Source organism: Trichoderma virens, assembly GCF_000170995.1.
Source record: "Trichoderma virens Gv29-8 chromosome Unknown TRIVIscaffold_80, whole genome shotgun sequence".
Lineage (NCBI taxonomy): Eukaryota > Fungi > Ascomycota > Sordariomycetes > Hypocreales > Hypocreaceae > Trichoderma > Trichoderma virens.
The window spans coordinates 575,084-587,896 of record NW_014013669.1 but is presented as its reverse complement, the minus strand read 5'-3'; the positions used below and the strand labels follow the sequence as shown (position 1 = coordinate 587,896).

General features: G+C 49.9%; 3 protein-coding genes across 3 annotated transcripts; all 3 read left to right on the top strand.

Annotated features, from left to right (window-relative positions):
• Positions 1-136: 136 nt before the first annotated feature.
• Positions 137-883, top strand: TRIVIDRAFT_203026 (uncharacterized protein; the record flags this gene model as incomplete). The annotated part of the gene is made up of 3 exons (XM_014099121.1): positions 137-441; positions 558-786; positions 857-883. 3 exons carry the CDS (start codon positions 137-139, stop codon positions 881-883), a joined length of 561 nt encoding a protein of 186 aa, XP_013954596.1.
• A 2,064-nt stretch (positions 884-2,947) lies between these two features.
• Positions 2,948-7,738, top strand: TRIVIDRAFT_192970 (uncharacterized protein; the record flags this gene model as incomplete). The annotated part of the gene is made up of 3 exons (XM_014099120.1): positions 2,948-3,039; positions 3,354-7,568; positions 7,633-7,738. The coding sequence occupies 3 exons, from the start codon at positions 2,948-2,950 to the stop codon at positions 7,736-7,738; spliced, it is 4,413 nt and encodes a 1,470-aa protein (XP_013954595.1).
• Positions 7,739-9,035: 1,297 nt separating this feature from the next.
• On the top strand, positions 9,036-11,716 carry TRIVIDRAFT_77378 (uncharacterized protein; the record flags this gene model as incomplete). The annotated part of the gene is made up of 8 exons (XM_014099119.1): positions 9,036-9,072; positions 9,125-9,162; positions 9,223-9,258; positions 9,329-9,408; positions 9,549-9,790; positions 9,858-9,865; positions 9,923-10,114; positions 10,172-11,716. 8 exons carry the CDS (start codon positions 9,036-9,038, stop codon positions 11,273-11,275), a joined length of 1,737 nt encoding a protein of 578 aa, XP_013954594.1.
• Positions 11,717-12,813: the final 1,097 nt, after the last annotated feature.

Sequence of the window (12,813 nt, the reverse complement as noted above, 5' to 3'; positions counted from 1 at the left end):
ACCCCTCGACGTGGCCATAGAAGAAATCATTACCCACTGCAACTATTCGCACATTGCATCTTGATATTGTCATTCGTGCCGATAACTGTAATCAGTTTTCATCTTATCATTTCATTTTCATGAGGTCGTGCAACAGATGAAGCCTCTCAGGCCGTTTCCCTTCCCGCTCAACATTGGAACGGATATTTGCCGGATATCTCGCATCTATGGGATCCTGAGGAGCCCTCGGGGCATGCGGTTTGTGAACCGCATCTTTTCTCCAGAAGAGCAGGCGAGGAAAGATCCCAGGTTGCGATGTCTTGAGAATCGCCCACTCGATAACACTTTTTTGCATGAAGGAAGTAAACCCTTTGAGATGAATGCTGGGACGGCATCGAGCAGCGAGGAGATTGCTCGACGGGATCCTGAGAGGTGGGCAGCTGCTACGTTTGTTGCAGGCAGGTAAGATGATACACACACATATATATACCATTTCTCTCTTGTCGGTGTAGTCACAAACAAGTGAAACTTATATATAGCGGATATTTCTAACTCGGGGTGATATTGCACTCACGTAGATTCGCTGCGAAAGAAGCCGCCATCAAGGCTCACTCCCACCGTCGCCTCACTTTTCACGACGTCGTCATTGAGCGCCGTGGCAGAAACGAGGAGCGTCTAGGGAGCGGACCGCCGGTGGCGCGGATCAAGGGCGATGATGGAGAAGAAGAGGACGCGAGTGCTATGATATCGATTAGCCATGATGGCGACTATGCGACGGCAATCTGCATGGCCCATGATCCGAGTGTGGTGAGTGTGGGCGGTGAAAGTGATGAGGGTATAGTGCGATGAGAAGATGCCTTTGGATTGTCGTATCTAGGTGTTAAAAGGGGATCTACGGAGTTGAAGGCGGGCAAAGGGTATATACATGTTTGGTTTCAAATGGTAAAAAGAATATCTCACCACTTACTGGCTCGCTGCTTTTACTGGATGCAGCACCTCTCTGCATAGCAGGTTCAGAAAACACAGCAGCACAATTGGCAAAAATAATAAAATCGTCGTCGCATGCCACAAAAAAAGGCATTTCCATACCTCGATGTACCAGGGACTCGAACCCTGAGCCTCAGTCTTAGGAGGACTGCGCGCTACCATTGCGCCAGCACACCTGTGAACGACAGTTGGTGGTTTGGACCAATTGTGACTAATGGAGGGCGCGAATTTAGCTTGCCCTATAAAGCTGTCGCAAATGTGGATTCTCGCCGGCAAACTTGAAGCTGAAAAAGGACGAGGGATGCGGTTGATGCGTGAGAGTGGCATGAGTTGAGTTTGGTGGAGAAATTGGAATTCGAAAGCTGCGTTGCTTCTTGGAAGGCGGTGCGTTGGGGCATTTCATTCTTTGCACCTGCCTCTGTATGATGGCCGATAGAACGTTTACCTCTACAGCACTGCACTTCTCAACACCTATAACTTTTCAACTCTAGACAGTCTAGACAGATCGCACGTCTTATGTCGTCTTTGTGACAAGATCGAAAATCGCCATCCGATACATATTTCTTCTACTACACGGCACCGTTCACGCGTATACACACAATCGTCTGACCTTCCATCATCACCAACTCTGCAGTTCATGGAAAGGCTTCTGATCCACTGCGGGGACGGAATGAGGCTTAGATGCTAGGATTACAGCCTTGTCTCCGTCGCTGCCTGTACGGAGTCCAAGGCCGGTATTCTAGGCTAGTCGAGGCGATGGATGGACGACCTGTGAGGCAAAGTGTGAGTGGGTGGGTATTCCCAATCACCTCGCAAGCACATGTTCTGGTTATGTGGCGCAGACGTTGAGAGTGGTGTTGCGACTTCAAATTCTTTGAGTTTGATGGATGACTTGACTATTCATGGCTAACAGTCCCAGACAGCGCATTCGCCAGATACCCGAGCACGCGATAGAGTCCTTGTAGGACGACATGGGCTAGCCAGGGCTCGACTTTTCGGAGCCGCAAACCGCTCTCTTGCCGACCATCCGGCTTGGGATGCAGTATGCCGACGAGTCCAAAGCGCTGTAGACAGCATACAGCATCTTGTTCCTCTTGACGCTCGATCTTATCTGATGTTGGTTGCGATGCTGCGCATCCATACACATATGAGACTTCAGTTAAGGCAGCCGCCCAACAGTCCCAACAGGATGGACATATGACACGCAATTGGACCAACCAGGCGCGCCTTTTTTTTGACTCATCCGGCCGGTGGCTGCAGCTCTGCCGATGCCGCTTGAGCCGTGCATAAGGAGAGCCGGCGCCGATGTTCTTTTGGCTTGTCAACCTAATGTCTTGATGCTAGCATTTACCCGTCATTAGTCAAGGGCAGTACTCATACGAGAGACATGCTTATCCAAAGGATCAATCACTGCTTCCTCATATCTGCGGAATCTCGTTGACCGCATCCCTCCCAAGGATTTAGAGAGCATGGGCCGAATGCTCCGTTTGCTTCCCCGTCCGAGTCTCTGCTTGAAGAAACGGTGAGAGCTTTGAGCTGTCCGCCTTCTCATAGGCCCCCCTTATTAACAACACATCTTTGCGCCGTACCTGTAAGATACGAAGCACGAAAAGTCCACTAACAGACGAATGCATCCCCATATCGGTCAACTTGTGGGGGGGCTAGCGCAGGGATTTTTGCAGCCGCGGTGCGGGTTGCAGTTCGCCGACAGGGATTGCGACACCCTCTGATGCAGGGCCTACAGGGCCTACAGGGCCTACATGGCCTATAAGCGGTGATGCCACAGGGCCTGCTACCGGGGTTAGAGGGCGATTGGGCGAATTTGCCGTCGAGCCTTCTAGCAGGGCCCACTCACCGCGTTCAGTTTTACAATGATCAATTGCACTTCAACTCATGCCGTTTCTCTACTTCTCACTCAATCCTTCTTTTTCTATCTCTCAGCCTTCTCTCTAGCGAAGGCGAACCTCTGGATGACGGCATCATGGACGTCGTCTTATCCCGCCTCGGCACGCAGCTGCTCACGCCCAGTACAGACGAGCTGCTGTTTCGGGAACCTCCCACCTTTCTAAGTCGGTATGTTTATCTCAATGGAAGGTTTATCTTGTCAGCAATTTCGTTATCTGGGGCACAATGGCGTGCGCCTCTCATTTCTTGCATGATGGATACATCCAATACTTGATTCTCTTCACACCCGTCTGATTTTTCTTGCTAACAATATTCCTCCGTATTGTTAGCCTCGGCATCGATACCGCTGAGACTGAATGGATAGCTCGCGTCTCCGAGTTTGCTCGGTCTGGTATTCTTCAGGGTGCGATTCTCGCCACTTCGGCGGCTTGGCTGACTTTTCGTCTTGTTCGGCATCGCAAGAACTCTGTGCCCACCACAAGGTCCAAGGCATCGTCGATTAAATGGCCCTACGAAATTGTGTCGCAGGCCGCCCGCATCGCCTCGCTGGTCTTTTTGACATTGGCTTTGATCCAGGGGAGAGTGCATCTGCTCAACGTTGTTGCCATTGCCTACGCTTTTGTCCTTGGCTTGATACGACCAATCAATCATGATCTTGCCTGGCGTCATTTAGCTCTTCATCAAGTCAACTATGTTTTGACTGCCACGTTTTTCGTTCAGTTGGCCGCACAGCTGCTTCCCTGTATTGAGATTGGTACTGATCAATGTATTGGAGATGTTGGCATCGTTGGTTCCCTGTCGTCGCTGGGTGCAACGGTAATTGTTGCTTTGGTCACTCCCCGAGAATGGGTCCCGCCCACCATCAAGCATGACATTCCAGGCTACACGGAACAAAACGAACCTGCCCCTGAAGAAACCTGTAGCTGGTTTAACTACTACTTCACCTATGAGTGGCTGACACCTCTCGTGTGGAAGGGCACCAGACAGAAGCTTGATATGTCTGGTATCCCCACATTGGCTTGGTATGACGAGCCCATGTATTTACTCCAGAGGATCAAGAAGGCCCGAGCTCTCTACAAAAAGACTCTGTGGACAGCCTTGAAATTCCAGCGTAAGGAGTTGTTACTGATGGCGATGTGGGCTGCTGCCGCTTTTACAATGGAGAACGTCTCCCCGTACGGCATGTATCGTCTTCTCGATTATCTCGCCAATCCTAGTGCTGCCACATATCACCCAGTTGTGTGGCTTATTCTCATGTTTGTCGGCCCCTTGTCTCGGTCCGTCTTGTTTCAGCAATACGTCTTCAACTCAACCAGATTGATTGTGCGAGTCAAGTCTGCCATGACACAGGAACTCTACCACAGAGCTTTGGAGTCAATGGAACTGGAAGAGGATCCCTTTGATCTCAAGGCAGGAGATTCCAAAAAGGAGAAAGAGGCGCAGGGCGCCCAGAAATCTACGTCTGCTGGACGCTTGGCAAATTTGATGGCTGCTGACGTAGATGCTGTCTATCGAGCGCGAGATGTAATTCTGGTCTCTGCGGGTGTTCCTGCGGGTACCATCATATCCCTCTACGGCCTTTATAAAATGATGGGCTGGGTATCCCTGGTAGGAACGGCAATCTTGCTTTTGGCCACTCCGATATCTGTGTACATGGGCCGTCAGATGTATGGCGCCCAAAGGCGAGTGAGGAAAGCCCAAGATACACGCATTTCTCTTGTTGCTGAATATCTATCTTCCATCCGCGCCATCAAGTACTTCGCTTGGGAGGATCCCGTCACGAACCGAATCATCGAGTCCAGGGCGGCTGAACAAAAGGAATTGTGGCGAGTGGCCGTCCTGCAAACCATGGTCAACCAAGTTACCCAGTGTTTTCCGTACATCGGCCTCCTCGTCATGTTTGGATTGCACGTCGGGGTAGAAAAGCACCCCCTTGACGCTTCTACTGCCTTTACCGCCGCCTTCCTCGTGAAAAACATCCGTAGGAACATCATGATGGCCAGTGCATTCTCAAGAAACTTTGCTGCTGCAAGCGTCGCCTTTAACCGGCTCGACAAGTATTTCGACAGTACCATGCCCCTTCTCCGATACCCCGTTGGACCCCTGAGAATCGAAGGCGCTTCATTCCGCCGAAACAAGAAGGCTACGTTCCGCCTTGAGGATATCTCGCTAGACTTTGTCGAGGGTGGCCTCAACGTTGTTACTGGTCAAAGCGGAAGCGGGAAGAGTACCCTTTTGCTCGCGATCCTAGGTGAAACACATCTAGAGGGTGGAAAGGTCACTGCACCTAGCGATATTGCCTTTGCCTCACAGTCTGCTTGGCTCCAGAATGATACCATCCAAGCGAATATCCTCTTCCAAAGCCCCATGGACCGCCCTCGATACGACAGAGTGATTGAAGCATGCTGTCTCAACATTGATCTCAAGGAGCTATCTGACGGCGACCAGACTGTTGTTGGCGAAAATGGTACATCCTTGTCGGGAGGACAAAAAGCTAGGGTCGCTCTGGCCAGAGCTCTTTATTCCAAGGCATCCCTCTTGCTTCTGGATGACATTTTTTCTGCTCTCGATGCCAAAACCTCTGCTGGCGTTTGGAAACACTGTTTCTGCAGCGATCTGCTCAAGGGAAGGACTGTTGTTCTCGTTACTCAGGTTCCTTGGATCTCATCTCAGGCAGACTTTTCCGTCTTACTCGAGAGAGGCCAGGTCAAGAGCGCCGAGCCCAACATTGGTGCAGTCCGTAGACCAATCCAGATTGCCGAAATCCTTGGAGGTGATGATGATGATATTGAAACCGAAACCGAAACCGAAGGCGGCACTGAAACTCCTCCTGAGCCCGAACTGCAATCGAGTGGAGACGCCCTCAATGACCCGGCAAAGGTGGCCAACGAAACTTCTGCAAAGGATATTGTGAACCAGGAAATGAAGGCATCAGGCAAAGTTGGCCGATTGGCATCCCTGGAGTACATGAGATACTTTGGACACCCGCTCTTTGCCATCTTTTGTTTGGTCGGCCTCGCGGGCTCCAATGTCTTCTTCTTTGCGTCCAGTTACTGGATGGGCATCTGGGTAGAGGCCTACAATAACAATGCTCATGTGGACATTGCCTACTACATGGGTATCTATGCCGCTTTTACCTTTGCTGAGTTAATCTCCTTTGGCCTCGTCATCATCGCTTTCGAATGGGGCGCATGGCGTGCTGGTCGCAAGCTCCACAATGACTTTATCCGCGCAATCATGAGAGTGCCCTTGTCGTGGTTCAAGACGATCCCCATCGGCCGCATCACTAACCGATTCTCTGGCGACATGGCATCGATCGATTCGGGGCTTAGCTCTATGCTCCGAGTGACTTTTGACTCCATCATGATGTTGTTTGCCCGTATTGCCGCCGTCAGCTCAATCATGCCAGTTTTCATGATCCCGGCCTTCTTTACATGCATCTTTGGTGTTGTGGTTGGCGAAATGTACACGCGGACAGCCGTCATCATCAAGCGACTTGCTTCATCCGCACAATCCCCCGTCTTCTCCCAGTTTGCCGATACTCTGGCCGGACTGCCAATCATTAGGGCTAGGGCGGGTATGAGTGAGACCTTTGGCCATGATCTAGCAGCCAAGTTGCGCGTGTGGTCGGCCGCAGCCGAGGCTAACTATAACTGCAACCGTTGGGTGGCCATGCGAGTGGACTTTGTGACTTCCCTCGTGGCTCTCTTTGCCGGCATCATTGCGCTCTCCAAGGTTGGAGTCGTCGGCGCTGGTCTGGTCGGTTTCTCCCTGAACAATGCCAACGGGTTGAGCCAGACCATTCTCATGCTCGTACGAGCCATGAACGATCTTGAGGTAGAGATGCAGAGTTTCCACCGTGTCAAAGAATACGTCAAATTGGAGCCTGAAGGTAAAGACGATGTAACATATGCTGAAGAAGGAGAATTTGCGGATGATGAAAACCTCGTCATTCCGAAGAATTGGCCCAAGACCGGAGAGATTGAGTTCCGCAACGTCACCATTAGATATGATCCTGATGGCCCCAACATTCTTACGGATGTTAACCTCAAATTCAAAGCCGGAGAGAGAGTTGCAGTCGTCGGACGAACGGGCTCCGGCAAAAGCACTCTTGTTCTTTCTCTCTTACGGTTTACGCACATTGTCTCTGGTCAAATCTTATACGATGGAATCGATATTACCAAAGTTCCCCGGCGCAGGCTACGTGAAGGCCTCACAATCATCCCCCAGGAAGCGACACTGTTCAACGGAACTGTAGAGTCCAATCTTGATCCTACTGGTCTCGTTCCCAAGGCGATTCTCGAGAAGGCACTGGAAAACTGCAGAGGCATCGCGTCATTTTCTAGCGATGATTCCTCTGATGAGACGATTGTCGATGGTGTAGATGACTCTGTCCACGGCCAGTCTCAGGGAATTTCTCTATCAACTCCCGTGGACGCCCGTGGAGAGAACTTTTCCCATGGTCAACGTCAGGTCCTGTCGCTCTGCCGTGCGCTCATCCGCCAGAGCAAACTGATGCTGCTAGATGAGGCTACCGCAAGTATGGACTATGAAACGGACAAGGGCATCCAGCAAGTGCTACGCACCGAGCTCGAATCTGCCGGCGGGGACCGCACGCTCGTGACGATTGCTCATCGCTTGCGGACCATTATCGATTATGATTCCGTTGTCGTGATGGGCGCCGGCAAAGTGGTAGAGTAAGTAGCCAGACCTTCAGCTGTGCGACTTTTGTTTTATTGCATGATTGCTAACTTTCGGTAGATATGGTTCTCCTCGAGACTTGTATAATTCCAAGGGCTTGTTTTACGACATGATATACCACAGTGGAGAGATGGAGGAACTACAGGAGTTTTTGAAGAATAAATAATGCTGTGATTTTTTTGTTAACCATTTTTCATTGTAGATAGAAAATAATGTTGGGGAGTATATGAATCCAGATAAATGAGGGTTCTGGCATAGAAGCGAGGATGAGAGATGATACCTTAAAAAGGGGTTGGGGGAGAATGAAATGCAAATGATATTCTGAATAATACACTGCATACTAAATCAGAGAGCTTCCACTTACAAACAGAGCTCTGCAAATCCAACGATACTTCCCCTGCAATGGCTGTAGGAACGATTCCAATAAGGAGAATTGACGATTGAGCGGCAACTGCTTAGCCTGGTTCTACGGAGAGTCCAGTACTTGAGGAATTTAGTCCAGGACATCAACTATCATGACACGGTCTATACGAAGTATTTTTGACGTCATTCTCTCTGACATCTCATCTCTTTAGATATGTACTTAATACCTAGTAGTAAGTACTTGCATGTCCTTCCCTACCCTATAGGCACTTATACGTGCGCAGATATATTGCTATTGTTTACTCAAAAGTTTCGGCCTCTTGAGGGTATGGTCAATATATCTACCTGAATATTACCAGGGGATGCAAAAAGATAGAGGCTCTGGTAGGTGGCACGACTTCCTATGATATTGCACAAAGCGACCTATCTAATAAGTGCCGGATGTCAATCATTCCATTTGTACGCTAAACTTTCCCTGTGACGCTCACGCGAGTCAGGGATGTCGTCACCGGAAAAGCCCAACAGTATGAGTTTGAATGTCAAACGCGTACATGAGGCTGGGGATAGGCCTTGGTAACAAGTCGTACAGTAATATGTGTAGGTGAGTACAGAGCATCTGCAGGCCCTGGTAGCTCCAGCGGCCATGGGAGACCTGGGCAGGCTGGGATCCCTGATCGTAATTCTCCGACTCGGCCGAGACAACAAACGGCTTGTCCAGTGTCATCTGATCGAATCCGCAAAGGTTCGAGGAGCTATTGAATTCACGGGCCGAGTTATTACTGAGGTGTCTGCCATGCCATCAAGGTTATGCAATTCACATCATTCTACGAAGCAGTCGGCAAAAAGCGTGCTCGAATACACTAAGAGCATGCATATGCAATCGCTCATGATACTGCCGGGCGGTGTGCGAAGATTTACCGGATGGAGCTCCATACGCGGATACACCATTGGCCACCTGCCAGATGCGGGGCTGTGCACGGACCTGCTGTCCGCGATTAGAAAAAAAAAAAAAAAGTCCAAACTTCTTAAAACTTCACATGCGCTGCCTTCGTCATTCTATCCCTGTACCTCATCGATATTGACGAACAGTTCTTGTCACCATGCGTTACATTCTCGTCTCGGGCGGAGTTATCTCCGGTATTGCACCATGCCGAGCAACACATTTTGACGCCTGCTAACAATTTACTAGGAGTTGGAAAGGGCATTATTGCCTCGTCCACGGGCCTGGTATGCTTCTATAACTCGTCTATGGCATGGCGGCACTTCGAATTCTAACCGCCCGAATAGCTCCTCAAGACGCTCGGATTGCGCGTCACCTGCATCGTGAGCATTATCCACCCGGTATCAACTTGAAGAATCTGGAATCGGTCCCTAACCTCAACGATAACGATAGAAAATCGATCCTTACTTGAACATTGATGCCGGAACCATGAACCCCAAGGATCATGGAGAGTGCTTCGTTCTGGACGACGGGTATGCAGCTTCAGCACTCCTTTCTTGCCCTTTTCACAACGAGTTTGGAAGCCAACGACAAGTGTCTTGTACCGAATTCCGATATTTCGACCCTGTTGAAAATTTTCACATAGGATGGGGACTGACTCTTGGTATTGTAGTGGCGAGTGCGATTTGGATCTTGGACATTACCAGAGATATCTGGGCATCAACCTATCCCGAGACCACAACATCACAACCGGCAAGATCAACATGGAAGTTGGTCTGAGGGAACGCCGTGGTGATTACTTGGGCCGTACCGTCCAGGTCGTCCCTCACGTCACCAACCTCATTAAGGAGTGGATTGAGCGGGTCGCCAGGATCCCCATCGATGAGTCGGGCGCCGAGCCTGATGTCTGCATTGGTACGTCTCTTCCACTTCCACCTCCACGGCTGCATGCTAGACTGGCCACCCGCTGACAACCTCTTAGTTGAACTTGTATATACTCTCTTCCAATCCTTATCCTTGCGCTCCTTCTAACCTTTCATTCTGCAGGGTGGCACAGTTGGCGATATCGAGAACATGCCATTCGTTGAGGCGCTTACACAACTCCGACACAGATGTGGCAAGGGCAACTTCATCAATATTCAGGTCTCATATGTTCCCGTCATCAACGGCGAGCAAAAGACAAAGCCAACCCAGCACGCCGTCAAGACTATCCGGAGTGCTGGTCTCATTCCCGACTTGGTAAGCGCTTGAATTTAACTTATTGCCTTTTGAATATTTGGCTAACAGCCCTGACAGATTGCCTGCCGTTGTGAACGTCCTCTTGACCAAGATACCATCAACAAGATCGCCCTTCACTGCCAGGTCGAGCCTGAGCAGGTGATTGCCGTCCGAGATATGCCTACTGTTTACCAGGTGCCAGTCCTCCTCAAGGAGCAGGGCCTCATTACTGTTCTCCGCTCGATCCTGATGCTGGACAGCCTCACTCCCGAGCCAGCCCAAGTCAAGAAGGGCGCTGAAATCTGGCAAAAGTGGAAGGATGTCATCTCAAAGAACTACACAGAGACCATCGATATCGCCTTGGTTGGCAAATACGTTGAACTTCACGACAGCTACCTCAGTCTCTACAAGTCATTAGAACACGCTGCTATCTGGTGCAAGCGCAAGCTGAACCTGATCTGGGTTGATTCGGAGCATCTTGAAGAGTCGACCCGGGAGGCTGACCCCGCCCTTTACCACAAGGCTTGGCACGATGTTTGCTCAGCGTCTGGTTTGGTTGTCCCTGGAGGCTTCGGCGAGAGAGCTACAGAGGGTATTATCAAGGCTACCCAGTGGGCTCGAGAGCACAACACTCCTTGGCTGGGTATCTGCTTCGGCATGCAACTGGCTGTTTGCGAGTTCGCTCGCAACGTGTGTGGACACCCCAACGCCACTTCCGAAGAGTTCGATGAGAATGCCGAGTACCCCGCCGTTATCTTCATGCCCGAGGGCTCCAAGGAAACCAAGGGCGGCACCATGAGACTCGGCCTGCGCACCACACACTTCCAGCCCGGTAGCGAGGATAGCAAGCTCCGAGCCATGTACGGCAACGCAGAGACCGTCGACGAACGCCACCGACACCGCTACGAGGTTAACCCCGCCTTCGTTGACGAGTTCGAGAAGGCTGGCTTGTCGTTTGTTGGCAAGGACGATACCGGCAGGCGTATGGAGATCATCGAGATCAAGAGCCACCCCTATTTCGTCGGTGTGCAATACCACCCGGAGTATATCAGCCAGCCGCTCAGCCCCTCCCTCCCCATCCTTGGCCTGGTGGCCGCCGCCATCGGATGTCTCGACGAGGTTACCAAGGAGGTCTGCGAGCTAAGAAATAAGGCAAACAGCACTGTTAACGGAACCGCTTAATGGTATAAGTACTGAAGGTCTTGTATAATTTCCTCGGCACAAGCCCCGAGGCCTTGAATTCTTGCAACAACATGTGTAGATATAGAAACCCAGGTTTACGTAGCAAACAATCTGTGGACTTTGGAAGTTGTTATCTTGATTAAAACGGTATATTTTATACCGACCCGTTTGGCCCCTCAGAGTGGGCAGGCTGTCGACTGTTCTCAATGCAGCCAGCCTGCCTCTCCAGAGCCACAGTGAGACGTCTTTGAACTCCTTCATGAGAGGGGGGGACGCTCACCTGCTTGGCGGGCTTCGCGGGTTCAAGATATACAATGTATTGGTAGCTTTAGATATACTCTTTTTAGATAATGGCTTGGCTTTCATCAAGCTGGATTAACTTGATGCTTTGGGGCCAGCATGCACCGGGCTAGATACCTCTTAATAAAAAAAAAGACTTACAACATCTCACTCACTCCGATTCTCACCGCCAATACCCAGCCTTGGGTAGACAAGCTACCTCTCAAGCTGATCATCATCTTTTTTCTCTGATATGAATGCTGTGCCAAATGAGCATATGCGAGTAATCTCATTTTTTAAACTATAGTATGAAGCCTTTCAGGTTGCTTCGGCTGGATCATACTGCGAGACTCACCTTTTCTTCGAGAGAATTTGATACTTGGTCAACGGTATTGGACTACTCCAATGGTGGAGGATGGATTTATTATGAGTAGCTATTGTGAAAGATTGATAGGGGGCTGAAGATGAGGCAGCTCTACATCCCTTCGCCGTAGAAAGGACGAGCAGAAACAGTCAGCTCGCTACATAGAAGTTTCCACACACAACAAGACACCTCCTCTTTATGGATACCCAATGGAAGAGACTTGGCGGAGAAAACAAAAGAAATAGATTAATTTGCAAAAAAGAGCAAAAAATGAATCCCATCTCCGAATGGCGGCTGGTGAGCATTGCTCCCGGCAGGGCTTGAACCTGCGACCTTCGCATTACCAAGACTTGAGTCGAGCGACTTGAAGTATTAGTACGAAGCTCTAACCAACTGAGCTACGGAAGCCAATCCGGATCAGAGGATTTAGTGGAATTTGACTCCACTTTCGGAACCAGGCGATGGCTCCGAATTCGTGAACGAGGAGATCTTATTATAGTATATACAGGTTACAATCTTATCCGTCGAACATAATTACTGGTGATCGCTCTCACGGGTTTTAACTCGCAAAACTACCAGTGCTAATGGGCTCTGTGAGCTTTAGGGACGTTGTTTAAACGTCTGTAGTCTCACCATGATATTTCTTCGTCGCTGAGCTTTTTGGCTGGAAAGGATATATGGAGGTAATCCGTAGAGATAGGCATCCTGACCTGGTTAAAACCATTATAAACGAGTGATATCAACTGTGAGAGTAAGCCAATCCAGTGCAGGGCTATCCATACTAATTGAATGCAGTGATTTGATAAATAAATAAATAAATAAATCACGGCTGTTGGATTTTTCTTGATCATATCATGAATGATATCCCTTCCTTGAAGCTCGCCAAATCGCTATA